The 26711-nt window shown below is 40.1% G+C and overlaps 1 protein-coding gene across 6 annotated transcripts; it reads right to left on the bottom strand.

Annotated features, from left to right (window-relative positions):
* Nucleotides 1-8012: 8012 nt before the first annotated feature.
* LOC120066040 (G protein pathway suppressor 2-like) lies at nt 8013-22274 on the bottom strand. 6 transcript variants are annotated; one of them, XM_039017110.1, is made up of 13 exons: nt 22144-22274; nt 20204-20321; nt 19179-19288; nt 18977-19089; nt 18616-18695; nt 18393-18472; nt 17924-18101; nt 17526-17609; nt 17261-17337; nt 16948-17043; nt 16565-16648; nt 12592-12662; nt 8211-8597 (listed from the first exon to the last, which is right to left on the bottom strand). In XM_039017110.1, exons 2-12 carry the CDS (start codon nt 20295-20297, stop codon nt 12633-12635), a joined length of 1026 nt encoding a protein of 341 aa, XP_038873038.1. In that variant the 5' UTR covers nt 20298-20321; nt 22144-22274; the 3' UTR covers nt 8211-8597; nt 12592-12632. The 6 variants fall into 6 exon arrangements, with proteins under 6 accessions (XP_038873040.1, XP_038873038.1, XP_038873035.1 ...); XM_039017112.1 differs by lacking the exon at nt 16948-17043 and having other exon boundaries at nt 8013-8597; XM_039017107.1 differs by lacking the exon at nt 12592-12662.
* Between the last annotated feature and the right edge of the window lie 4437 nt (nt 22275-26711).

Below are 26711 nucleotides of genomic sequence, written 5' to 3'. Positions count from 1 at the left end.
TTTCTCATCAATCTACACACAATACCCCATAATGACAAGGCAGAAAACAGGTTTTTGAAATGTTTGCAAATGTATTTAAACTAAAAAAGAGTAAGTATTCAGACCCTTTGTTATGAAACTCGAATTTCAGTTCGGGTGCATCTGGTTTCCATTGATCGTCCTTGAGATGTTTCTAGAAATTGATTGGAGAATAAGTAACGTGGTCTGAATACTTTCCGAATGCACTGTACATTGGCAAATGTCTGTCTGATTGCCAGAAAACTGATTTTGACCCACTGGAAAATCCCAAACCCACCATTTTACAATCAATGGGTTAATAGCATGTTGCAAAGTCTCACCTTGGAAAAAATGAAATGTACAGTGTGGATCCACAACTTTATTTTATAAGACACGGCAACATTTTCTTTATTTTGTTGGCACCGATACTAGTGTTTGATTATGTACATTTACATTACATTTTAGTCATTTAGCAGACGCTCTTATCCAGAGCGACTTACAGTAGAGTGCATACATTTTTATTACATTTTACATACTGAGACAAGGATATCCCTACCGGCCAAACCCTCCCTAACCCGGACGACGCTATGCCAATTGTGCGTCGCCCCACGGACCTCCCGGTTGCGGCCGGCTGCGACAGAGCCTGGGCGCGAACCCAGAGACTCTGGTGGCGCAGCTAGCACTGCGATGCAGTGCCCTAGACCACTGCGCCACCCGTACCTGCGCCACCCGTACCCGTACCTGAGTTTACATTTGCACTCGTGTGTATATATATATGATGTGAACCTCAATATGAGGATATAAATAAAATAAAATAATTGAGGAACATTTGGGGTGGAAGGGGGAGGGAGGGATTTGGACATGATAAAAAAAAAAACTATCTATTGCTGGTATTTTTTTTAAATAATGCTCTGTCATAAGTGACTCCTGTCTTATTTCTCTTATTTCTTGAATGCTAAGCCATCTTGGAACATATCAGTTGGGCTGCGTTTGGATGGGAGGTTTGTTTTGTTTTGATTTTTGTTGCTGGTTGGTCGTTTAACCAATCAGATCAGCTCTGAGAAAGATCTTAGGTGAAAATGTCTGGTGTGGTTGGTTGGAGGACCGATTGGTGGAGGGGAAATCAGAATTGGGCTACCTATGAAAACGCATGTTGATATTGTACATTGTTTATATATACAGTGCTTTCGGAAAGTATTCAGACCCCTTGACTTTTTTCAAATGTTACGTTACAGACTTACTCAAATGTATTTAATCGTTTTTTTCCCTCATCAAACTACACACAATACTCCATAATTACAAAGCAAATTTATTTAAAAAAAAACATATATCACATTTACATAAGTATTCAGACCCTTTACTCAGTGCTTTGTTGAAGCACCTTTGGCACCGATTACAGCCTCGAGTCTTTTTTGGGTGTAACGCAACAAGCTCGGCACAGCTGTACCTTGGGATTTTTCCCCATTCTTCTCTACAGATCCTCTCAAGCTCCGTCAGGTTGGATGGGGGGGAATTGCTGCACAGCTATTTTCAGGTCTCTCCAGAGATGTTTGATCGAGTTCAAGTCCGGGAACTGGCTGGGCCACTTAAGGGCATTCAAAGACTTATCCTGAAGCCACTCCTGCATTGCCCAGGCTGTGTGCTTAGGGTCGTTTTCCTGTTGAGCAGGTTTTCATCAAGGACCTCTCAGTACTTTGCTCCGTTCATCTTTACCTCAATCCTGACTAGTCTCCCAGTCCCTGCCCGTGAAAAACATCCCCACAGCATGATGCTGCCACCACCATGCTTCACCGTAGGTTTCCTCCAGACGTGACGCTTGGCATTCAGGCCAAAGAGTTCAATCTTGGTTTCATCAGACCAGGGAACCTTGTTTCTCATGGTCTGAGAGTCTTTAGCTCCAAGCAGGCCTTCATGTGCCTTTTACTGAGGAGTGGCTTCCATCTGGCCACTCTATCATAAAGGCATGATTGGTGGAGTGCTACAGAGATTGTTGTCCTACAAGGTTCTCCCATCTCCAAAGAGGAAATCTTGAGCTCTGTCAGTGACCATCAGGTTCTTGGTCACCTCCCTGACCAAGGCCCTTCCTTAGCAGCAATTCGACCACTCTGAACAGTTGATGTTGAGATGTGTCTGTTACTTGAACTCTGAAGCATTTATTTGGGCTGCAATTTCTGAGGCTGGTAACTCTAATGAACTTATCCTTTGCAGCAGAGGTAACTCTGGGTCTTCCTTTCCTGTGGCAGTCTTCATGAGAGCCAGTTTCATCATAGTGCTTGATGGTTTTTACGACTGCACTTGAGTAAAGTTTCAAAGTTCTTGAAATGTTCCTTATTGACTGACCTTCATATCTTAAACTAATGATGGACTGTCGTTTCTTTTTGCTTATTTGAGCTGTTCTTGCCATAATATGGACTTGGTATTTTACCAAAGAGGGCTATCTTCTGTTTACCCCTCCTACCTTGTCACAACTCAACTGTTTGGCTCAAATGCATTACGAAATAATTAAATTCCTCAAATTAACTTTTAACAAGGCATTTGAAGAAACTTTCAAAGTTTGACATTTTCCGGATGACTGATCTTCATGTCTTAAAGTAATATAGACACAGCACCTGTCAAAAGTTTGGACACACCTACTCATTCAAGAGTTTTTCTTTATTTGAACTATCATTGTCGCATATTAGTGAAGACATCAAAACTATGAAATAACACATATGGAATCATGTAATAACCAAAAAAATGTTAAACAAATCAAAATAAATATATTTTATATTTGAGATTATTCAATGTAGCCACCCTTTGGCTTGATGATAGCTTTGCACACTCTTGGCATTCTCTCAACCAGCTTCATGAGGTAGTCACGTGGAATGCATTTCAATTAACAGGTGTTAATTTGTGTAATTTCGTCCCTTAACTTCTTATGGGCACCGTCCCACCTGGCCAACATCCGGTGAAATTGCAGAGCGCCAAATTCAAAATACAGAAATACCCATATTAAACATTCATGAAATATTGTTATACATCGGCTTAAAGATGAACTTCTTGTTAATACAGCCGCTGTGTCAGGTGTCAAAAAGGCTTTACGGCGAAAGCATACCATGCGATTATCTAAGGACAGCAGCCCGCTTACAAAAGCATACAAACATTTTACAATCAAGTAAAGGAATTACAAAAGTTAGAAATAGCAATAAAATTAATCACTTACCTTTGATGATCTTCATATGTTTGCAGTCACAAGAGTCCATGTTACACAATAAATGTTTGTTTTGTTCGCTAAACGTCACCCTTTATGTTGCAAAAACTCAGTTTTGTTGGCGCGTTTTCTTCAGTAATCCACTGGCTCAAAGGCGGTCACGACATGCAGACGAAAACATCCTAATAGTACCTGTAAAGTTCGTCGAAACATGTTAAACGATGTTTAGAATTAATCCTCAGGTTGTCTATTGTCTAAATAACCGATAATATTTCAACCGGACATCTTCAGCGTCTTCAATAGAAAAGAACAACAACGAACGGCGCACAATCGGTCACGCGCTCAAAACAGCTCTGGTTCATTTAGAGTCCACTGAAAGAATGTTCTCATTCTTCCTCGTTTTTCAGAAAAAAAGCCTGAAACAATGTCTAAAGACTGACATCTAGTGGAAGCCATAGGAACTGCAACTTGGGTCCTATCCAAATACATACTGTATAGGCATTCAATAGAAAAGTACCCACATCAAAAATATCCCACTTCCTGGATGGATTTTCCTCAGGTTTTCACCTGCCATATCAGTTCTGTTATACTCACAGACAATATTGTAACAGTTTTGGAAACTTAAGAGTATTTTCTATCCAATACTACCATGCATATGCATATCCTAGCTTCTGGGCCTGAGTAACGGGCAGTTTACTTTGGGCACGTTTGTCATCCAAGGAGTGGCATTCAGAAAATAGCCCTATTTGGTAAAAGTCCATATATGGCAAGAACAGCTCAAATAAGCAAAGAGAAACAAGAGTCCATCATTACTTTAAGATAAGGTCAGTCAATATGAAAAATGTCAAGAACTTTTAAAGTTTCTTCAAGTGCATTCGCTAAAACCATCAAGCACTATGTCTGCTGCAGAGGATACATTCATTAGAGTTAACTGCACCTCAGATTGCAGCCCAAATAAATGCTTTACAGAGTTCAAGTAACAGACACATCTCAACACCAACTGTTCAGAGGAGACTTCGTGAATCAGGCCTTCATGGTCGAATTGCTGCAAAGAAACCACTTCTAAAGGACAAAAATAATAAGAAGAGACTTGCTTGGACCAAGAAACACAAGCAATGGACATTAGAACGATGGAAATTTGTCCTTTGGTCTGATAAGTCCATATTAGATTTTTGGTTCCAACCGCTGTGTCTTTGTGAGATGCAGAGTAGGTGAATGGATGATATCTGCATGTGTGGTTCCCACTGTGAAGCATGGAGGAGGAGGTGTGTGGGTGTGATTTGCTGATGACAATGCCTGTGATTTATTTAGAATTCAAGGCACAATTAACCAGCATGGCTACCACAGCATTCTGCAGTGATACGCCATCCCATGTGTTTTGCGCTTAGTGGGACTATCATTTGTTTTTCAACAGGCTGTGTTAGGGCTATTTGACCAAGAAGCAGAGTGATGGAGGGCTGCATCAGATGACGTGGCCTCCACAATCACCCAACCTCAACCCAATTGAGATGGTTTGGGATGAGTTCGACCACAGAGTGTTGGAAAAGCAGCCAACAAGTGCTCAGCATATGTGGGAACTCCTTCAAGAAAAAGCATTCCTCATGAAACTGGTTGAGAGAATGCCAAGAGTGTGCAAAGCTGTCATCTAGGCAAATGGTGGCTACTTTGAAGAAGTAAAAATATAAAATATATTTTGATTTGTTTAACACTTTTTTGGTTACTACATGATTAAATGTGTTATTTCATAGTTCTGATGTATTCACTATTATTCTACAATGTAGAAAATAGTAAAAATGAAGAAAAACCCTTGCATGAGTAGGTGTCCAAAATTTTGACTGGTACTGTATATATTGTTAGTTTTTACCCTGTTATTTAGAACCTGACAGACAAGTATGAAAAGCTCAAACCAAGTGTATTCACCCAATGGGCCGGACAGCTGAACAGACAAATACATGTTTCCCCCAGCATAAGTAAACATACCCCAATTTAGGTGAAGTCTCCTCCTTCTCTCTAAACATTACATCTTCATGTCTAGGTAGGAAGTTAAGTGATGCGGGCAATAAACGGTTCCTTCTCCCTTAATGTGACCTGACCTCAGCCCCCATTCCTCACTAAACCACATCTATCCACCCTTATCAGTGCCTGCCAACATGTGATTGTCTTTCCTTTACCCAATACATTCCAACCTTAATTGACTCCACCATATACATCCCTCCTAACAGATAACCATTAACTTCTGGTGTAGAAGTCAGACTATGGCACTCCTCATTTCCATAAGATACCTGATAATTTACAATATTTCAAGTTTAGGAGTCAGAACCCATCAATATGTAGATATAGGCCTATCGTAAATGCGTTTTATTGTAGCGTCATCTTAATTGCAAAAATAACTACAAATATACAACTTTAAAGGGATACTTCGGGATTTTGGCAATGATAGTAGATACACAAGGACTTCCAGTCATTGCTCTAACACTAGTTAGCGTTGGCTCACAAAACTACCTCCAACTTTATTCATAATGGACACAGAAAGTATCCAGAAGTTCATCTGACTCTGGGGAAAGGACCTTTCTTGCCAAAATCTTGAAGGATCCCTTTATTAAGCTACAAAGTCATTTGATAGTGGTAATGAGCTGTCCATTGTTCTGCACAGCAATTGATCAAACAGGACCATGTTACAGAAACAAGTGGTTCTGAACTTGTGTCAATATTACACAGGTAAGCGAACAGTTAGAGATCAGGAATGTAAACAGGCTCTATAGACCTTGATATCTATATGAGTGAGTATCTATACCACCCCCATCTATACCACCCCCTGTTATGTTGGGTACCTACTGACCAACAAAGATGACAATGACATGTATTATAAACAAAAAGGTTTAAGGAAATACAGGCAGACAAAACAGCTCACTCAATCAAGTCTGATAGTGTTTAATATTTTTAAAAAGCTTAAAAGGTAGTGGAATAAGGGAATTTCTTAGTGTGGGGTGGGAAGAATGAAATTCATTACCTTGTATGTGGTACAAATCACATTATTGTGGGAGCACCTCTAAGAGCGTAAATTAGGCTGTTTGAGGAGGTTTGAATCCTATGCAACCTGCCTACAAGTTGTTGGAAGTACAATAGACCAGCCAATAGACCAACATAGCTACTGTAGGAGGTCAAAGCTATGTGCTGGAAAACCTTGCTAGGGCCGAGGTAAAGCACGCATTGTGGTGCTCATGTGAATTTTCTTAATTTTTCAGCTTCAGACCAATGCCTACTTCTCACTTAAAATGTAGTTGTTTTTTTCCCCAAATATAATTTAGCAAAATGTTTATCTGATTTTTATTCATTGACCATTTTTAGTATTATTTTATGAATTTAATTACTTTTTTGTTGTTGAATTGTCGAGAGGTGAACCTGCAAGTAAGCATTTCATGGCACTTATCATTCGTATATATGACTAATAAACAAACTTGAACTTGATCATTGGTAACCAATTATATTGTTTTAAAAATTCAGAAGTAGAAAGCAACCGTTTTTTGTAAATCTAATGGAACGCCCTCAAAGACCCCGTTATCTGTGAGGAAAATGTATAAAGAACATTCGCCAATAGCCACATGATGGAATGACAAATATAGTAAAAAAGAAAAGAGTTGACTTAAAAAGGAAGAATCGATCTACCCCTAACAACAGCCCTGCACCCCCCACAGCAACCAGGCCAAGCCTCCCCTATTTCTCCTTCACCCAAATCCAGACAGCTGAGGTTCTGAAAGAGCTGCAAAATCTGGACCCCTACAAATCAGCCGGGATAGACAATCTAACGAGAGACCGGATCCTTGAGTCACTCACTGTTGTGCAGTATGCGCCAGGTGATCTAATTACTAAATGTTTGCTAGGAAGATATCTTATAACTATTAGGTTAACTGTCTAAAATGTGCATTTGGTTTGCTAATTTAGTAGCGTGCCACAAACTGTGAGTAGCATTTTTGATTTACTTGTGTAGTTTAGGTCAGAAACTGAACATTTTTGCAATGCGCTCGTTAGCAACTAGTTAGCATTCTCTATGGGATTTTACCTGTACTTGTTAGCATTGCTAATCTTCGGATTACATAGTATCAGTGGGGTTTAAAAACAATGCCGGTATTACAGAATATTCCGGTATGGCACAAGGTCGGCATGAAGGTATGACAATCTGTATACGGCCCAAGTTTATATACAAGAACAAAAAGGAAAAAGCTGAATATAACACTCCCACTACAAAAGCAGCTATACATAATTCACAAATCGATACAACACACAGAGAACTATCCTGGTGCTTTCAACTCTAAGAAAGCCAACTCACTGATTCATTCAAACAAAACACTGGTTTCAGTTTCATCCGTCCTGTAGCAATTTGAAGAGTAAAATCCAGAAGGAAACAGGTGTCGCAACCAAAAACCTATAGGCTATAATTTGATATCCATCTCGACCAACTCTTACATTCTGTTAAGTTGAAATAATAAAAAATGACGAGTCACTGAAGAGACCAGGTCATCTTTTCTTATTGTTTTCGCACTCTCCCGTGCCACCTTACCACTAAAAAGTGCATAGTCAACTTCCGACGCGCTTCTCTCCCACAGACTTGCATATATTCAAGACTCTTCAGTATTTGTTTATGCTTTACCTCTTGTGAATGACCTCTGTAAAAATAAATGTTTCTATTCCAAGCCCTAATCGCAAATTTCTCTTTCGTTTTTACAAAGATTTAACACATTAACTTCCCTCCCACATGTATCTTGTCACATGTTCCCTTGTAACACATCATACGCTTCCGCATAAAAAATATAAAAAACATTCCATGTTTAGTTTTCAAGTACAATTTAATGAAATTCAGTTGTAAACAACTTTTTAATTTAAAAAGTTTAGGAAAATATGGCTTCCACAAATATGTTTGTGAACGGAAGAGGAATGTTCTTCCTTGCAAATGATAATTTTCTCCATGGACCTTGAGAAGGGTTTACATTGAATCATTTAAAATTAGTTAAGATTAAAATAAGAGTATTTTAAGAGGCTTTTATTATCAGTACAAAGTGAGGAGCACAGAGCATTTAAGATTGTTGATGGTTTAATTTGGTAATACAATGTAAACAGCACCATTGTTCTGAATATACAAATTATGTCATGATTGATTCTACTGAAATACTGATATAGGGGAGAAAAAAAACATGCTTATATATACTGACAGTACAGTCTTTTGGCAGAAGAAACTACATCAATGTACTATGTCAGCAGTTGTAGACAAAACTGTGTGGAGAATGATGCCCTTCAGTAATTTCTGGTGGTGGATGTGGCTAGTTTACTTGTTGTGGTAGAACCTCTGTCCTGATTGGCTGTGGGAGAGGTAGGCATGCCGTGGGGCGGGTTGAGGAGAGCTCTGAAACGTTGTCTGTAAAATTGAAACAAAAGAGCATGAACAAATAATTTGGAAACATCATACTATAGAAGTAGAATCTAGTTTTCTAAGTATCACTTCCAACTATACATGAGAATATATAATATGAGAATATACTTGAGTCAGTCAAATCAAAAATAGGGTGCCTCTAGCCCAGGGTTATTCAATTACTGCAGGGGGTCCACGAAAATATATAAAATAAGTGGAAAAATATTTTGTTTATTTCAATATTTTAATTAATATTGCTAGCAACAGCAGACTAAACCGATTTTGATTTACATACCATACAGTAGAAAAGGGGGATATCTTCATATTTATTTCTCAACTCCTAATATTGAGCAAATTACACTCACTGGAGCTAATTACAGTCACTGGAGTATCTGACAAAGGCTTTGATAAAGCACCCGCGAGTACCAGTCGTGGCAAGTGACACTGACTGCTGGTAAGCTTTCTTGACTTGGACATTCATTTTTGCCAAACCATTGTTAACCTTTGTTTAACCAGCTGCTGTTGGCAAACATGTTTGGAGTAGGGCACAATTATCGTATAATAGTCATCATAAATCGCTTATTTGAGAAGGGGGGGATTAAACTTTATATTCAAGTAGCTATAGTTTACGCAATATCAGTTTTTCATTTTTACATGAAGAGGGTAAAGTTGGATCTGCCCGTTTAAGTATTACTATCTGTTTTTAAGACAGGGGTGTGAATACGGTGTTCTATTCATTACGTATGTCGTAGTTTGTTGTGGGCGAAATTACGAGATTGTTATATTACTGTTAATGCATCAAATGGTTGTTTTATGGAGTAGAATAGGGTTTTTAAAACACTCATATGTATGTGGTCTTCCAAGTTGGGCCTCTGGGGGCTTAATGCTGACAGTGGATTTACCATGCCTTTAGTGATAAGACCTAAAGACCGCATTCCATAGCATGAGTTGGTGTTTGTGTGCCGGGCGGTACCAGGGTGGAGATGGCTCGCGTATGGATATGCCATTTGCGGGCTACCAAAAGTCTAGTTCCGTGGTACTGGGTTGATCACAGTAGGACTGGTGAGGTTAATATATTGAACGAGGAACTAGAGTGCAGGTTGCGAGGGCCCTTGCGAAGGCATCTGGCTTGGTGAAGTTCAAATTATAACGTAATGTTTTGATAAATGAGAAACAGGTATGCCCTAAGGTTACTATTGTTAGAGGCTATTGTGTGTTTTGTTTTGGAAACAGTAATTAGGCAATATTTTGATAATGGTATGGTATGTTCATATAGACAGGGATTGAAATCTAAAAACAGAGCTAACCGGTTTTCCTTGTCTGTGTCATTCACCTCTGTCATTTATTTCTGTTCTGTGAATGTGATAGGAGTGTACGTGAGGGTAGAAATAAGTGTTAATCTTACATTTGGATAATAAGATATAGAAATTTGCTAAATAAGATGATTTGAAAATTGGATAAGTCTTGATATAACTTTATCTTGGGGTTCCGTCCATCACTGCCCATCATAGAATATCAAGAGTGGTATTGAGAGAGGGATGTTATTTTAGACAGTAGCAGCAAGTCTATAGTTTCTGGGAGGCTAGACTTTGCCGTGATTTCTGGGAAGCTAGAGAACCATCTAGGATTCCATGACCGGGCAGGGCAGTGTCCGGGAAACTTCTGTTTTTTTCCACTGGGAGAACGTTTGCTGAGCCAATGGATTGGTTGATGTGAGTACCTAAGAATTTCTAACATTCTATATTGATTCTGTGAAGATATGAAAATATGATGAATTGTATGCGTGTATAATGGATTACTAGAGATTTGATGAAGTAATGATGGAACTAAAAAATAATAATATGCTAACTCGCGCACCCAGACGTAGACGTACGTACGTCAGAGTTGGGAAAATAATAGATACATTTTCTGAGTTGGTCCCTTTGATGGATCATTTGATGAAGATGAGGTTTAAGCATTATTAAACTGTCTACAAAGTCGGGGCAATTGTCTCAGAAACTGGATTGGATTGTGCCCACTTTTGGTTAACTTTCCCTAATGATGTAGCTATGAAACGCTGATGGGGTTTTCTCCGTCCAAGTACTACATTTAAAATAAAACTGCCCATATTGCCTGAAAATGTATTATTTTTTTGTAGTCTAAGAGAAGTTGCATTAATTATCGTATAAACCCTTTTCACATAGAGTTAGAGTGAATTAATGTGGCAAATCAACGTAACTTACAACGTAGCACAAAGCCTAACTTAGGGTTTTCCGTCAAACTAATTATCATTACGGAGCGAATGTGATGTAATGAAGTAATTTAAATATGTCGCATGAGAAAATAAAATCCACTTTTATTACAAGGCGCACGATCTGGTTTTACATCAGTGGATGTCGATTTAATTTGTTTGACTGCTATGATGGTAAACAAATCCCTTTTGCGCATGTGAAAATCTCTGCGGAGAAACACTTGGAGGACCTTTCATGCTATTTCTGGTAATTGTGTCTTTATTATGTGCCAAGATGTTAACTTCTTCAGGCTAGGGGGCAGTGTTCGGAAGTTTGGATGAATGAGATGCCCAAAGTAAACTGCCTGTTACTCAGGCCCAGAAGCTAGGATATGCATAGAATTGGTAGAATTGGATAGAAAATTCTAGTTTCCAAAACTGTTACAATAAAGTCTGAGTATAACAGAACTGATATGGCAGGCGAAATCCCGAGGACAAAACAGCTCACTCCTGATTACTATGGCTGTCAATGGGAATATAAAAGGAAGACCTCCCAGATTGCAGTTCCTAGGGCTTCCACTAGATGTCAACAGTCTTTAGAAAGAGTTTTAGGCTTGTTTTTTGAAAAATGAACTAGAATTTGTAGTTTTAGTAAGGGCTCCCATTTTGGCTGTAGTGTTTGTTGTGCGTTCCGGTGAGGGCGCGTACTTCGTTATTTATCTCCGGTATTCTCAGTCTTAAATGTTGTTTATTTACATATTAGGGTACCTGAGGATTGATTAGGAATGTTGTTTGATATGTTTGGAAGAAGTTTATTGGTAACTTACGGGATTCATTTGTATGCATTTTGAACGAGGGAAACCGGTGGATTACTGAGTCAAGCGCGCCAATGAAACTTACTTTATGGGGATATAAAGGACTTTATCGAAAAAAAGGACCATTTGTTATGTAGCTGGGACCCTTGTGATTGCAACCAGATGAAGATCTTCAAAGGTAAGTGATTTATTTTATCGCTATTTCTGACTTTCGTGACGCCTCTGCTTGGTTGGAAATGTATGTAATGCTTTTGTGTGCGGGGCGCTGTCCTCAGACAATCGCATGGTGTGCTTTCGCCATAAAGCCTTTTTGAAATCTGACAAAGCGGCTGGATAAACAAGAAGTTAAGCTTTTAAATGATATATGGCACTTGTATTTTCATGAATGTTTAATATTACGATTTTTGTAATTTCAATTTCGCGCTCCGCAATTTCACCGGATGTTGTCGAGGTGAGACGCTAGTGTCCCAATGATCCGTAAGAAGTTAAGACTACAAATCATTTTAATTGGATTATTTGCAGGATTTACTTCATCGTTTCAATAGCATTAGGCCTACAAACCTGACTCAGTTACACCAGCCCTGTCAGGAGGAATGGTCCAACATTCACCCAACTTATTGTGGGAAGCTTGTGGAAGGCTACCCGAAATGCTTGACCCAAGATAAACAATTTAAAGGCAATGCTACCAAATACACTCAATTAGTAAATAAACTTCTGACCCAATGGGAATGTGATGAAAGAAATAAAAGCTGAAATAAATAATTCTCTCTACTATTATTCAGAGATTTCACATTCTTAAAATAGTGGTGATCCTAACTGACCTAAGACAGGGAATTTCTACTAGGATTAAATGTCAGGAATTGTGAAAATCTGAGTTTAAATACATTTGGCTAAGGTGTATGTAAACTTCCGACTTTAACTGTATATGAAGGAGTGTATTGTTGTGTTGTTTGTTCTGTTTTGATACAAATCTCACCAGATTGGGTCTGCTGGATTGTTGGGATTTCTCCCGATGGGTTAGAGGTCTAACTTCCCGATCCTGTGGCTCTGCGATGAGGGGAGCATAAGCCAATTTGAAAAAATAGTTTCAACAGAATGTGTTGTTATTCTCTGACAAGTTTAGAAATTTGTATTAAGAATAATTGGTGAAAGTAATAGTTTGTCATATAATCAATGCTTGTCTGGATTTCCTGAATCAGAAATGAACTGAACTAAACTGTTGTTCTGATCTGTCTTCTCTTGATGCATGGCAGGGATAATTTGTCCTAGAACGGTGTGAACCCCCTCTAACCGGCTGAAGAAGAGCGACAAAGGCGTTCAATGCGGCCCTGTCTGCACCATTTCTATCAAGAGACCGGAGTCCGAGCCAGCAACCGGTGCCTTTTCTCTCAGGAGTGTGACAGGAGTCCACATGGAGTAAGCATGGGGAGAGATCTGTTCCAAAGCTGGTCTTATGTTGCTGGTATACTGGTTGACAAATGGACAAGACATAATTGGTGGTGAAGGTGGTGGCGGCCCAGGTGAGATATTGAAATTGGGACATCATGGGCCATCCACTTTGAACTGTAAAGCTATCTGGGAGAAGACAATGAAGAGACGCCAGAAGAAAGGGGGGGGGGGGGGGGGGGGGGGTTGGTCAACAGTGCCCATAATTGACTTAGACTTGTCTTAAAATGGTTTATTTTGGGGTATCAGGTTGATTGAGGTCTACACACTGCTAAATGTATAGTAATTTAGATGAACAATGCATTTAGATACAGATCTGTAATAATAATCATGATAATTACCCTATAATTCTAGTATTAAGTTATACTGCATGTTAATATACATGTACATTCTGCCAATGTTGATGTGTGTTAAATTGAGGGTTTTAACTTTGAGTGATAGGACAAATGTCAATCAACGAGCAATGTCATTCTAAATTTGGGTTGGATAATTGGGTTTTGATTACGATTTGGAAACTGAATGATTTTTAAAACCGACTGATTGAGATTAGTATGTTAATAACTACGAGTGAAGAAATGAATGTATTATGGATCGATTGTTTTGATTGTTGTGTACTAGCATGCCCGGATCCTGAGACTGAAAGTGTCCCTAAACTAGTTGATCTATAGGTGTTGCCTTATAAATAGTGGAATCATGTTGCTTGTCATGGGTCATGTTCATTAGGCACCAACGCAACACATTTGACTTAAACCGGGATTCACTACCAGGATTGGTCCAACAAGATATGCTAATTTTAGTTTTCTGAGATGGAAATAGTTATTTCCACTATGCTGACCAAGGGAAGTATGCTCAGTATCAACATGATGTTTTGTTTCGTACTCATAAAAAAGGTACTCTGATTTAGATTGCTGATCATTTCTTAACAATATTCATGTTTATATCATTCCCAATGAAGGATCATTTTATGTCAAGGTTAAAAGGCTCAATGAACCAATTTACAATAGTATTTTACCTTTATTTAACTAGGCAAGTCAGTTAAGAACAAATTCTTATTTTCAATGACGGCCTAGGAACAGTGGGTTAACTGCCTTGTTCAGGAGCAGAATACTAGTGCAAGGAAGTTTTTTTCTATATGTTTTTAGTTAAAAGTTGTTTGATGATCTATTTGTTTTCTACGTGTGAATTAATATTTTAAAACCATGTCATTTACTTTTAGGTTGAGAAAAATTACAAGATGATGTTATAATACTGTTAATGCATCAAATGGTTGTTTTATGGAGTAGAATAGGGTTTTTAGAACACTCATCTGTGCGTGGTCTTGAGTTGGGCCTCTGGGGGCTTAATGCCGACAGTGGATTTACCATGCCTTTGGTGATAAAGCCTAAAAACCGCATTCCATAGCATGAGTTGGTGTTTGTGTGCCGGGAGGTACCAGGGTGAGGATGGATAACGATGAGGGGAACCTTCTTTTGGGGGCCAGACCCTGGTTTCCACACAATGAAAAGTCTTTACAGCAGATACTGTCTGCTGTGAATTATTAGTATCTTTCATACAAATCCTAACCTTGTTACCCATTCCATGCATCTGTTTGTCATGAACATTCAGGAGGATGTACTTTGCTATAAAATGCTGTGGCTCAAATCCGCTCGTTGGACTCTCAACTAATCATCTAGGGTGGTTCGTTGACCAGCTTCATTATGAATCGATGTTAATAAGTTTTGAATAAAGTAACATCCTGATTGGTGATTGACCTCGTCTCTCCTCATTATTGATTAGTATTTCCACGACAAGTTGTATTCATCAGGTATGTCTTTCAAAGATGCAATACAATTTTATTTATTTTTTACAAAAATGACTAGCTGTGTTTGAATACTCATACTAACCGCATTAACCATACTATTTATGACGGGAATTGAGTACAAGGTATGCTTATTGGTCATAGTATAGATATAGTTAGTAGGCCAAAAGTTCTAGGACGTCGTACTAAATTTGCCAAAATATGAAGTACACACGCAGAGGACACTATTTCCGTACTTTCGGGCCCATAATGCAGGTCTTCATGAAATGGGCGTGGCTTCACATAGTTTCCAGATTTGAAGAAAACATGCAGTCGAAGTACAACCATAGCGGATACAAATTCATTGCTTTAACTAATTATGACAAATGTTAAGAAAATGTGGAGCAACGTAATAAAGTAATGACTTTTCAAATAAGTTACCGTACACGTTATATTGGCTGACAATTTGTTAGCTACGCTGTCCTTATGAACAACATAGCGTACCATTACAGTAGTATGTACTGGTATGTTCTTAGCTAGCTTCCTAACGTTAGTTGGCTACTTATACATCAAACTTGCCAGTATATTAACCATAGGCTAACTAACTAACCAACGTTAGTGACTTCATTATTCCCGTCATTCTTAGCTTACTAAATGGTATAGTCATTGCGCGTGCACAATGGACATTCGGGTGCTTTTGTAAATTCGCTCTGGCTATCTACTCCAATTTTAGAAAACTCTCATCTGAGTGTACCAGACAGTGCAGAATAATGAATTTACGAGCGCTCAACACCCCTTGAATATGGCCGGTGTCAGTAAACGTAGGCAAAAAAGCATAATTCAATTGTTGCCAGCAGCAGTCACAGCCACAAACGCTCTGGATAACATGAAAACTAACCAGAGCCTAACCAGCTCTGCTAAGGCGAGTGAAATGGTCAGAATGGTCTCATTTGTGTCTGGAAGTAGCTAGCCAACGTTAGCTTGGATGCTTGACTGCCTTTGTAAGGTCAGAACACTCAAATCAACCCGACTCCTCGGCCCGAGCGTCCAGTGAGAGCGAACCGCTCTGAATTTACGAACTGACAATCTGAGAACTGAGAACATTCTGAATTTACGAGCGCACTCTGACACTCCAGATTGAATTTAAGAACACACCCGAAGTCGTAAAATGTTTAACTAGTCAGTTGTTATGCTAACTAGCTAGCAACAGCATCAACCTCCGGTAGACATGCAAAGAGCTAGTACGCTCAACTGAAAGCATACTGTTCGTTTACAGTATACTAAAATTAACTAATAGTACATAGTATACTGTATGGGTATTCGAACACAGCTAGCCCTAGCTTGGAGTTAACTTTCTAACTAATAGGCTATATTAGAGATTACACTTCTCCAATTATAATGTGGGGAGATCAAAATAATGAAAAGCTATTGACCAAATCTATTCATTTTAACATGTTGATTACTTGTCCTTGCCAGTATTCACAAGACAAGCAATGGGTCACCGGTTTGCCTGGGCAAGAAAAGGTTGAAGACCCCTGCTTTAGTCTAAAATAGTGATGAACACTCTAAACCATATTATTACACAACTGGGGTTGATTTTCATGACGTATTCATTGCATTTCGTCGAGGCCATTATCATTGGCCATTTGATCTATCCGGCAGCACCAAGGCTGTATATAAGGGGTTGGGCTGCTAAGATGTGGGTGATGTCTGATAGGATACTCACTGGGTGAGCCTGCTGTGGAGGTGTTCCATGGGTAAAGCTTCCCGGAGAGGCTGGACGGGGGGGATGGGCATACGGTAAGCCAGACTATTCACACAGAACAGGAGGCGCAGGAAAAGAAGACATGAGGTTATGAATTAACAAAGCTGACTGACTTCGTAACCCTGTGGTGTGTTTCATACCATAGAAGGAAGAGAGCAATGCATAAAGCAGGGTTGTGTTCATTAGGCACAAAACTGAAAAAAAGTGGAGTGAAATGGATAGGTACTAACTGAACACTTCCAATAAGAAACACTTATTTTGGTTTTTAATTGCAAAACGTTTTGCTGTGTGCCCTAATGAACATGACCCAGGGTAGGTGGGTATAGAGGGTGGGTGGGCTTTACCTTTGCAGCAGGGATTTGCACTGCAAGGGAGGGGGTAGGCAGAAGGCCTGCAGCACAGGCATGAAGAGTCTGAGGGTGCATGGGCCGTAGAGTACTCTGAAGCCACCACAAAAACACAGCAGAAAAAGATTGAAAGGCCAGTTACGTGTGAGTTAACCACAGACGACCCGCTCACAAACTGAAATACAGCACACTGCTTGTGATCAACCTCTTAAATGCATTGTTTAAACCCTATGGTTTATAAACACTTATATAACCATATCATCCTGTGCCATGCTATTTTGCCAGTCTATATGGGGCCCAATGAACTTACAGAGTCAGTGAAACCAGACTGTTGATTAGCATGTTCAAGCTGCTTCTGTAGAGGGATCCCAGCACTGGGGATTAATCCTGGGGACAAAAAAATATAAAATGGTGAACAGAGAAAAATTGAGTGAAGCGCGAGAGTAGTAAAGTCCGCACACCCATCCCAGTGTCCTTACACATAAACCTTACAAGAAACATGCCACAATCCCCAAGTGTGAGGCCTGCAACAACCTATAGACATTATTAGACACAGAAACACGGATGTAAGGTACCTGGCTGAGAGGTAAAGTGGCTGTGTACAGCGTAGCCCTGCTGCTGGTGAGGCAGGTACTGCATGGCCTGGAACGCTGAGGCACCTGGACGGGGATGGGGGGGGGGGGGCATTAAGGAGCAGTTTATGAGTGAAGCACGCACACAGACAGCATACGCAATAAGCTTCTCATTCTCATAATGACCACAACATGGTCACCTTGGAAAAACAACACAAACAGACTGCTCCCATATCTGTTTGTCAAACATGTTTGGCTTAACAATGACCACAGGAATTGGCAAACCAGAACAAAAAGATCTGGGAACAAGCTACCAGATACACATTATTAGTATGCTTTCAATGTCACATAGACAACACGTCTCTCAAATAACAATTACATTGAAAATCCAAAGCGGTTACCTCTGAGCTGCGAGCTGGTGGCGTAGCTGACAGGGACATGCTGGCTGGCGGCGAAGGGAGAGGAGTGCTGTGCCTGGGTGAGCTGGCCGTAGGGACCATGGGCTGCCTGGCTGGCTGAATACTGCCCATGCTCGGAGCCCACGGAGCTCATCCCTGGCTGGCTCTGGTAGTGACGCCCCTGTCAAGTAACATACAGGACACGTTTTCACACACATTTAATGCACTATAAGTCACCTTGGATAAAAGGGTCTGCTAAATTCCATATACTATTAGTAGATTACATTCAGGCCAAACCTAAATTAAGTATAGAACATGTTATAAAATCAGGGCATATTGGGTCCCCATTCGTCAGTCCTCAAGCCACTGAAGTCCTAATTATAATCAACAGGAACAAGTGCCTGCTGCATACACTGAGGGGCTTGAGGCCAAATACTGGCAACCCGAGTATTTATGAAATCTGCTCACTCACAGGAAGGACAGGGGACTGGAAGAGCTGTTTGCTGCGTTCTCCAAGCAGAGCAGCAGACCGGCCATGACTCACTTGACCTGCTAATCATTGATATAGAGAGGAGGGTAACATGGAGAGAAAGATACACAGAGGGAGAGAGCGAGGCTGGTAATGTGCATAGTACAACTAACAGTATGTGTGTATAGACAATTACGCTTGTATTACATCAATCAGTGTGAATTACCTTGCATGCTGAGCAGATGTTGTCCTGAGTGGATAGCCATGCTGGGCTGGTACGTAGCAGATGTCAGGGTTGTCATGTCACTACAAGAAAACATTGGGGAAAGAAAGTAAGATCTTGTCCATAGCCACAATGTTAATGCTAGTTTATCAGCAAATAGGACTGACTTTCATATCAAAAGCCAATAACATACGTAGGTTGCTGGGGAATGTGTTAGCCTGGTGGTCCCAGATCTGTATGTGCTGTATGTTTGTGCTTTCAACAACAACCATAGATGTTTGCAAAACAATCCCTGTAGATCTGGGACCACCATGCTAGGGATAAGTGATTTTTTTAAGACCTCCAGAGCCGGTAAAGCCTTTACCTCTGTTCTTTCCTCCGTCTCTTCTCCTCCTCATGGAGCACTTTCTTCAACTGGAGGAAGAGCTGGTGTTTCTCCTCTTGTAGCCCCTGTAGCTTCTCCCCCATCTTCATGATCTAAGGGAGAGAGAGAGGGACAAAAAGAAAGAGGAGTTAAGTAAGAAGAACCGAAAGAGAGTGAGGCACTAAAGAGCTCAATAACTCACCTGCTCTTTCGTCTCATCTAAAGACATTCTCTCCTCCACCTCTTTCTTTCTCTTCCTCTCTTCCTCCTCCTTCTGCTTCTGCTCCATCATTTTGTCTACTTCTTCTTCCTCTGTGACACAAGGTTGGGTGAGAGGGTTACAGAACAGGAAAGGGGGATACCTAGTGTTACGGATACAAGTATTATGTGTGTATCCTGTGTGTTTCTTTTCTCTCCTTCTCCCCTACAGGTGACAATCATCATTCCCCAATCAGTCATCAATTAGTCGCTAATCAGAAGACACCTGCTCCTTTTCCCTTACCCAATCACAGTCCCTTTCCCTTGGTTTAAAAACCCTGTCAGTTGTGTTCTCTAGAGCTCAATCTCTCTGTCAATGCCATATGTCTGTAGATCCATTGTGTGGTTTGCAACTACATGTCACTTTGTTCCTACCTGTGAGTATTGGTTTTGTTATAGTGTTTCTTTGATAGTGGGAAAAGGGGGTAACCAGACAGTTCGCCCATGGGCATACACTACCCGTAGGTAAACTTTGTTAAATACACTAGTTAGAACTGGGCGGACCACCCACTGTATTTTTGGTTAGTTAGTTAGCTGTTGTTGAAATAGGCTAGTCTAGCTTAGGGGTGTTTTTGGTGGTTTCATTCCTTGGGTCCAGCTCAGCCCCTTTTCCTGCCCCCCCCCCCCATTACCGTGTGTTTACTAATAAACCCTGAGTTTGACGGTAGATTTAAGTGTCGTGGTTATTTGTTCTCACTGTTACGTTTTCACTATAATTTGCGTGAGTTGTGTTACGGGTCCCACTACCATTTCCCCCCCCAGATTGTCAGGCCAAAGGGATTCGTAACACCTAGTCAGTTGTACAACTGAATGCATTCAACTGAAATGTGTCTTCCGCATTTAACCCAACCCCTCTGAATACGGGGAACAGTGGGTTAACTGCCTTGCCCAGGAGTTGATTTCAGTGTGTTACCTGCAACTTTGAGTTTGCAAACTACCAGTGTCATTGGGTAGAGGGTTCTTTCTTACCTTGTCTCTTGCGGTCTCGCTCTCGCATGATGTGCTTGTGCAGGGCGCGTGCCATGGCATTGGACAGTTTGGGCCTCTCTAGTAGAGCAGGCATGATGGTAGGAATTGGTGGGGCCAGCTAAGAACAGACAATAACAGATAATCACCACTGACATTGTATGTTTACATCCATTTACCTACCGCAGTCCTTCATTAATCAAACAACAATACATGACTCAATCATGCTGTCATGATAAAGTTCCTAATAATTAGATCACAACAGCCGAAATGGAGCGAGAGCTCTATCTGCAAAAACATGATTGAGATAATTGGCTTTAATGTTCTGAACCATCTTTGGTTTCAACAGTTTATGCAATTTTTTATACTGTATTATTTTGAACTTAACATTAATTAGGGGTATTTAGAGTACTATATAGGTCAAACATTGAACAGAATAAGGCCATGTCAATAAATAAATTGACAAATGCTGATAACTTTAAAGTCCCAAACTCTCAAAACTATAACCTACATTATAATAATATATTCAGTTAGCTAGCTATGTCCAGAGCCAGCTAAAATATGGCTGACTAGCTCAAATGTCAGTAGCTACACTGAAAATGCGGTTTTATGTGAACACTTCCATACAGTAGTGTAAATAATAGTGCAGAGAATTTGAGAACAACCTTTACTTGGCGATACTTCATTTCCCAACTTGGAAGACAACACATCTTCTATATTTCCGTGTCTAGTAACAGGGGGTTTGTTTGAATTTAGAAAATGCTTGGTTATTAAATAAAATTATTGTTTCGTTCCATGAAGTAATCCAACAATGCATACGCCACCATCTTGTCTATTTAAAATCTTCTCTCATCGATTAAGACAGGTGGGTTGACCACCCCAAAGTGCTGCATGTCATGACACTAACCTGTCTCGATCAACGATACGATTTGAAATAGACAAGATGGCTGCGTAGACATTGTTGGATTACTAAATGGAGCAAAATATTTATTTAATAGTATTTTCTCAATTCAAACGGACTCCCTGCAACTAGACATGAAAGTTTAGAAGACGTGTTGTCTTCCAAGTCAGGAATTTAGATAGCTGAGGAACACTCAACTCTGTTCTCTTATATCCAGGCAGAGTTGAGTATTGATGACTGGTCGCGCGATTTACTTGCAACGACTCACCATCTGTCGGTAACGTCACTTGTTAAAATGTCAAATTCTGAAAACGCTCACCTGTACCGCTATGTTTGTCCTGTACAACTGCGGTCCTTCCGCGGGGTGCTGGAATTAATACTTTAAAAGAAACGTATCGCTTTTTTTTTCTCGTTTTCCTAATTTGTGTTTCATAACTGGAGACGTGGCGGCCTTGACATTAAACGTTCGCTACATAAACTGAAACTCAATTGGCACAAGCGCATACGCGCTAAGGAAAGCGTGGTGGTTGTACAAGATACGTGTTTATTAAAAGTATGAATTTCATCACCCCACGGAAGGACTGCAGTAATACCGGACAAACATAGGAAAACTCTTAGGCCTACCTGTACCGCTCACAAAATCATGATCACATCCTCGATCTACCCTATTTAAGTCTAATGACAAACTATGACGTTAGTCAATAATACATTAGTCTAAATTGTATCGCTAGTTAGCTGCCACTGTCTAACAACCCGTTAGCCAGCTAGTTAACGCGTAATATTTCTATGTTACCTTGTAGGTAATCTCACACTAGCAGTTTAGCATTAACTAGCAATATTGATTTGAAGTCAGTGATCTGTCTACTTTTAAATAGCATACGCCAAGGCTGACTCTATAGTGAGCTAGCTAAACACATTTGCAAAGCAAATCCCGATTTAGCATCAATAATTCAACGACAGTTTAGCTAGCTAGCTAAACTACAAATACTCGCATATCTAGCAGTCTTGCAATACAATTGCGTGGAATCCTCTCAAAACGCACTTTTTCCTTGTCAGAAAATATGTCTTTGTTAGGCTGGTTTGCAGGTAAAAAATGTTATAAAAGCCCAATGTTGACACTAGTTGGGTGTGTTCACTAGGAACCCAAACTGAACAAACCGGAAAGGGGTCTTCTTCTATGGTATTGTAGCTGTCCGCAAACATGACTTCTTCTTCTTTGCGGTTTAACTGCGGTTGGCATCCAATATGTTGCATGACCGCCACCTACTAGACTGGAGTACAACTCCCTTATACTTTACTATAAAAAATAAATAAAAATACCCTCCCATCTCTAACACTACACTCACAAAAAAATATATAAATAAATACAGTTAATTACACCACCCTACTCCACTATTTAAATATATTTAGTCCTACCTCATGCCAACAACTTGAAAGGATGGGACATCACCACAAAGGCTCGTACAGGATAACGTTATATATCCTAACATCACTTTGTCTGGCAAAGACTCAACATCAACTCAAAAGAACAGACAATGACTCTTCTGTTTCACTACTCTGCCACCCTGTCTGCGTCGCACCAAACGACGAGCATCACAAACACTGCGGGAATCTTCCACTTCAGTTGGTTAACTTTTACATTTACTGCTACCCCAGTTATCACTCCTTTCAATGGCGCCCTATTTCCTGAGAGCGAAACAATTCACATTTCTTGCCCCCATTCGTTTATTGCGGAGCGCATTCTCCCTCTGACCAGCAGAAACACAAACAATTATCACAAGACCACTTCTGGTTACCCTTGCCGATTCCACAGCACTCAACTCTGTTTTCACCCACCCTGAAACCACAAATGGATCAGCCAAAAGGCAAGGGTCCACTTTTTCCAAAAGCTTTACTCCTACTGTCACAGACTCATCTTTATCCTGACCCTCGGTACAAGCCTCCACCACACCTACAACCTCTGATAATTCACCCTCATTCACTTCCTCTTCAGCTAACTCTGCTTACACTTTCTACCATTCTTCTTTAACAAACCATCTCTCTTTTTTCCGCCATTTTTAACCAACTCAAGCTCACCCTCTTCCTCCCTCTCTCTCTTAAACCTCCACTGCCTCTTTTTCCCTCCATTCCTCCTACGTATTCCAAGTAAATGTCTCCTTATGATAATACTGCACTTCTCCTGACATACATCTTGTGCTTGCCTTCTCAAGGGGCGCCATTTAAACCGGCTGCCACAATCTCCATACAATCAGCACGAACCCCTTGTGATGTAGCGCTCAGCAGTGTATGCCACTTATAATGCAGCTGCTTCATCTTGATGTTATTCTTTATCAAAAGCTACCGCAATAGTTTTCAATTTCAAACAAACCCGCTCTCCGTCTTTCTTCTCCAACGTGCTCCTTCAACGTCCAAACCACTCCCGACTTGGTGTATGCCAACTACTGTATGGGGTGAAAACTAACTTTAACGCAGGGAAAAAAACATACTCATATTATCCCCATCAAAATTAAGAAAAAACAAACTGTCAGTTTCAAATGTCTTCTCAGATCCCTACACAGGCTCCGGGGCCTGAGACGGGGGGAGCATCTCCCGACAGTATCCCCTGCAATGTTTCAGACGTGTCCTGAAGATGCAATAACCTTTTGGCCACTTTCACAATGTTATCCAGTTTCTCCAATGTTTTTATTAGTTTGTCCTGTACAATTAATCACCTGTGCAATAAACGCAACAAAATCCACATTCACCATTAGTATTTCAGGATATTTTATCTGATAAACGACATCAATACACCACTGCCAGAGCTTCATCTCTACTCTCTCCAACAATTTTCACTGCCTCCGCGTAGGAAACCTGCTCGACAGCCCTGGATCTTCGCTACTTTGACCGCCTACACCCTAACAGGGCATTTAGGGAATTCTGGAACATGATTCCCATCACAGTTGAAGCATCCCCAGACTATTCAACACAGGTCTCCCAAATCAACATCCTTATTCATAAATCGTACCAACCAGAAACTGCTTTCCGTTTCCAGATTTCGCTTTTTTTAGCTCCATTTTTCTTTATTACCGTCATCCAGTCTTTCTTACCAACTTAATTTGCGCGAAACACAATCAAACATTGCATATGAATATTAAATATCACAATAACATAAAGCCCACCAATATGGAGCCACCCTGGAGGGACCTTCCTGAGTTTGTCCAATAGAAACTCTAGTTTTCCGTTTGGGAGTAAACGGCTTCCGTTATAAAACGTTTTGCAAATGTTTGCTGCGGTCGTCCTCTAATGAATACACCCCTGATACTGTTGGGTGTGAGGTTGGTTAGCTTATGAATGTTGCCAAATTCAACAAAAGAGCAGAGCAAATTTGACAATTCCAGAGCCAGAAATCAGCATGTTGTAGTCTTTTGTAGCTAAAGCCAGATATAGTTTTGAGGAGATAGGAATAAATTGTAACTTGGAATCGTATTAACGTCCATTGTGTACATTGCCCGTGCGTTAACAATGGGCTATGCAGTGCATTCTCTGTAGAATCCCACAAGAAGGGAATGGGAGTCAATTGGGCGCTAGCTCAAACCCAGCATGAAATACATAAAACGAAACTCAACATTACAAATATTTTCAGAGATTTTAGATAATTAACATGTTCTTAATATCGTATAGCTTTTAAATTGTGTCATTACAAAATAGGCATGTTTCTCAACTCATACCCAGGGGTGTAGTGCTGTCGGAGTGCGGAAGAGCAGCGCTCCCTCACCCTTTTCAATTTGAGAATGCGCAGAGCTGGTAAAACTATTTCTGGGAAAGAACTTCGAACTAAATTAAAAACTTCGAAATAAATTCAATTACCACAAATTCCATAAAACAATAGAATGACAAACCAAATAAATACGTACATTTGAAACCTAGAGATAGTTAAGTGGTTGCTTGTTTCCTGTCTTCTCTCTGGCGGTGGCGAGAATGATGAACTATAGGCTATGTGTGTGCACTGCGTAAACCTGTCGGAGGCTTGATCACTTTGGCCAATCAGAACGTTGAAAAATAAAAATCCTAATTCACTGTGTCTGCCTGGATGTTCATAAAACTCCACGGACCCTCTTGTACAGTGGAACCCAGAACGATCTGTGACCACTTGGTTATGGCGAGACCATTCTGCTGAGGACTCCCAAACCAGAGTGGCCACCACAAAGCCCAAGGAGCCTCTCTGGAAGTTGCTGTAGCCCTGCTTGGGATATTTAGTCTACATTGGCAATTGGTTGAGACACAGGGCCCATTCTATGTCAGGGTGGGCAATTGGAAATGTGAATTGCACCTAGTTGGAGGTAATAATGCATTTAGGTTCTAGTTTATTGAGATGCATGAATACACCTCACCAAAAGCTTGATTTTATGGCTGTTTTAAATTCAATTTCCTACAATTCTACATAGTAATGATTTATGTTCACTACTTGGTCAATTCATTTGATAGCATGTTTAATCTATGCAAATCAATAATATAAATTGATAGTTCATCTCTTGTTTTTCTTTTATTCTATAATAGGGAATATCGAAACCATGTGTTGAAGCTAGTCAAATCAAAGTTTATTTATGATACAGCATAAGCTTAGCTACACAATACAATTAAATGCCTACTTGCAATAAAGCTGTCCTTGCAAACAGTGCAATGATATTAACAGGGGCACAACTTTCCCTGGGGACAGGAGGGACATGACCTAAAGACTTGATATCATTGGCCACTTTAATAAATGGAACACTAGTCACTTTAATAATGCCACTAAGAATGTTTACATATCTCGCATTACTCATCTCATATGTATATACTGTATCCTTCACTATCTATTGCATCTTAGCCGCTCTGTCACTGCTCATCCATATATTTTATACTTATATATTCTCATCCCATTCCTTTACTAGATTGTGTATATTAGGTTTTGTGGCATTTGTTAGATATTAGGTTTTGTTGTGGAATTTGTTAGATATTACCTGTTAGATATTACTGCACTGTCGGATCTAGAAGCATAAGCATTTCGCTACACTCGCAATAACATCTGCTAACCATGTGTATGTGACCAATTAAATTTTATTTGAAGTTCCATCTTCAGTTGATGGGTAGGATACCGTCTGGGATCTGGAAATAATGGGCATTTCAATTATTGAACCATTTATTACATTCTTGGATAATATAATGTATAAATGTTCACTAAGGTAATTCTTTGTCATGGCCTCATCTGAGCAGGATCAGAAGGTGACAGGAGTCTCAGCAGGGTAACCAGGGAAGACCAGTCTGTGACGGGGTGATCTTTTGAAGATACCACACTTGATTCTCTTTGAAGCAAACACCGGACAAGCCAGAAGCTTCAAATATTGAAACTATTTTAAGGCAGTCTGACAAACCTCTAAAGTTGATTTCCAGGCTGGATGAATTCTGACAAAGAGTATGTTCTTTTATCTCAGCAGGTCTACAGATTCTCACTGTGTTTGTTTGCTTGGAAATGTTGATACTGAAGACTTATCAGAAGAAACTGTGTAACCAAGTGTTTATAGTGGCTAAGAAATGCATTGCCATTAATTGGAAGGTTGATTATCCTCCCACAATGTCACAATGGAATGGCAG

Source organism: Salvelinus namaycush, chromosome 21, assembly GCF_016432855.1.
Source record: "Salvelinus namaycush isolate Seneca chromosome 21, SaNama_1.0, whole genome shotgun sequence".
NCBI lineage: Eukaryota > Metazoa > Chordata > Actinopteri > Salmoniformes > Salmonidae > Salvelinus > Salvelinus namaycush.
This window is presented reverse-complemented; position numbering and strand designations above follow the sequence as displayed.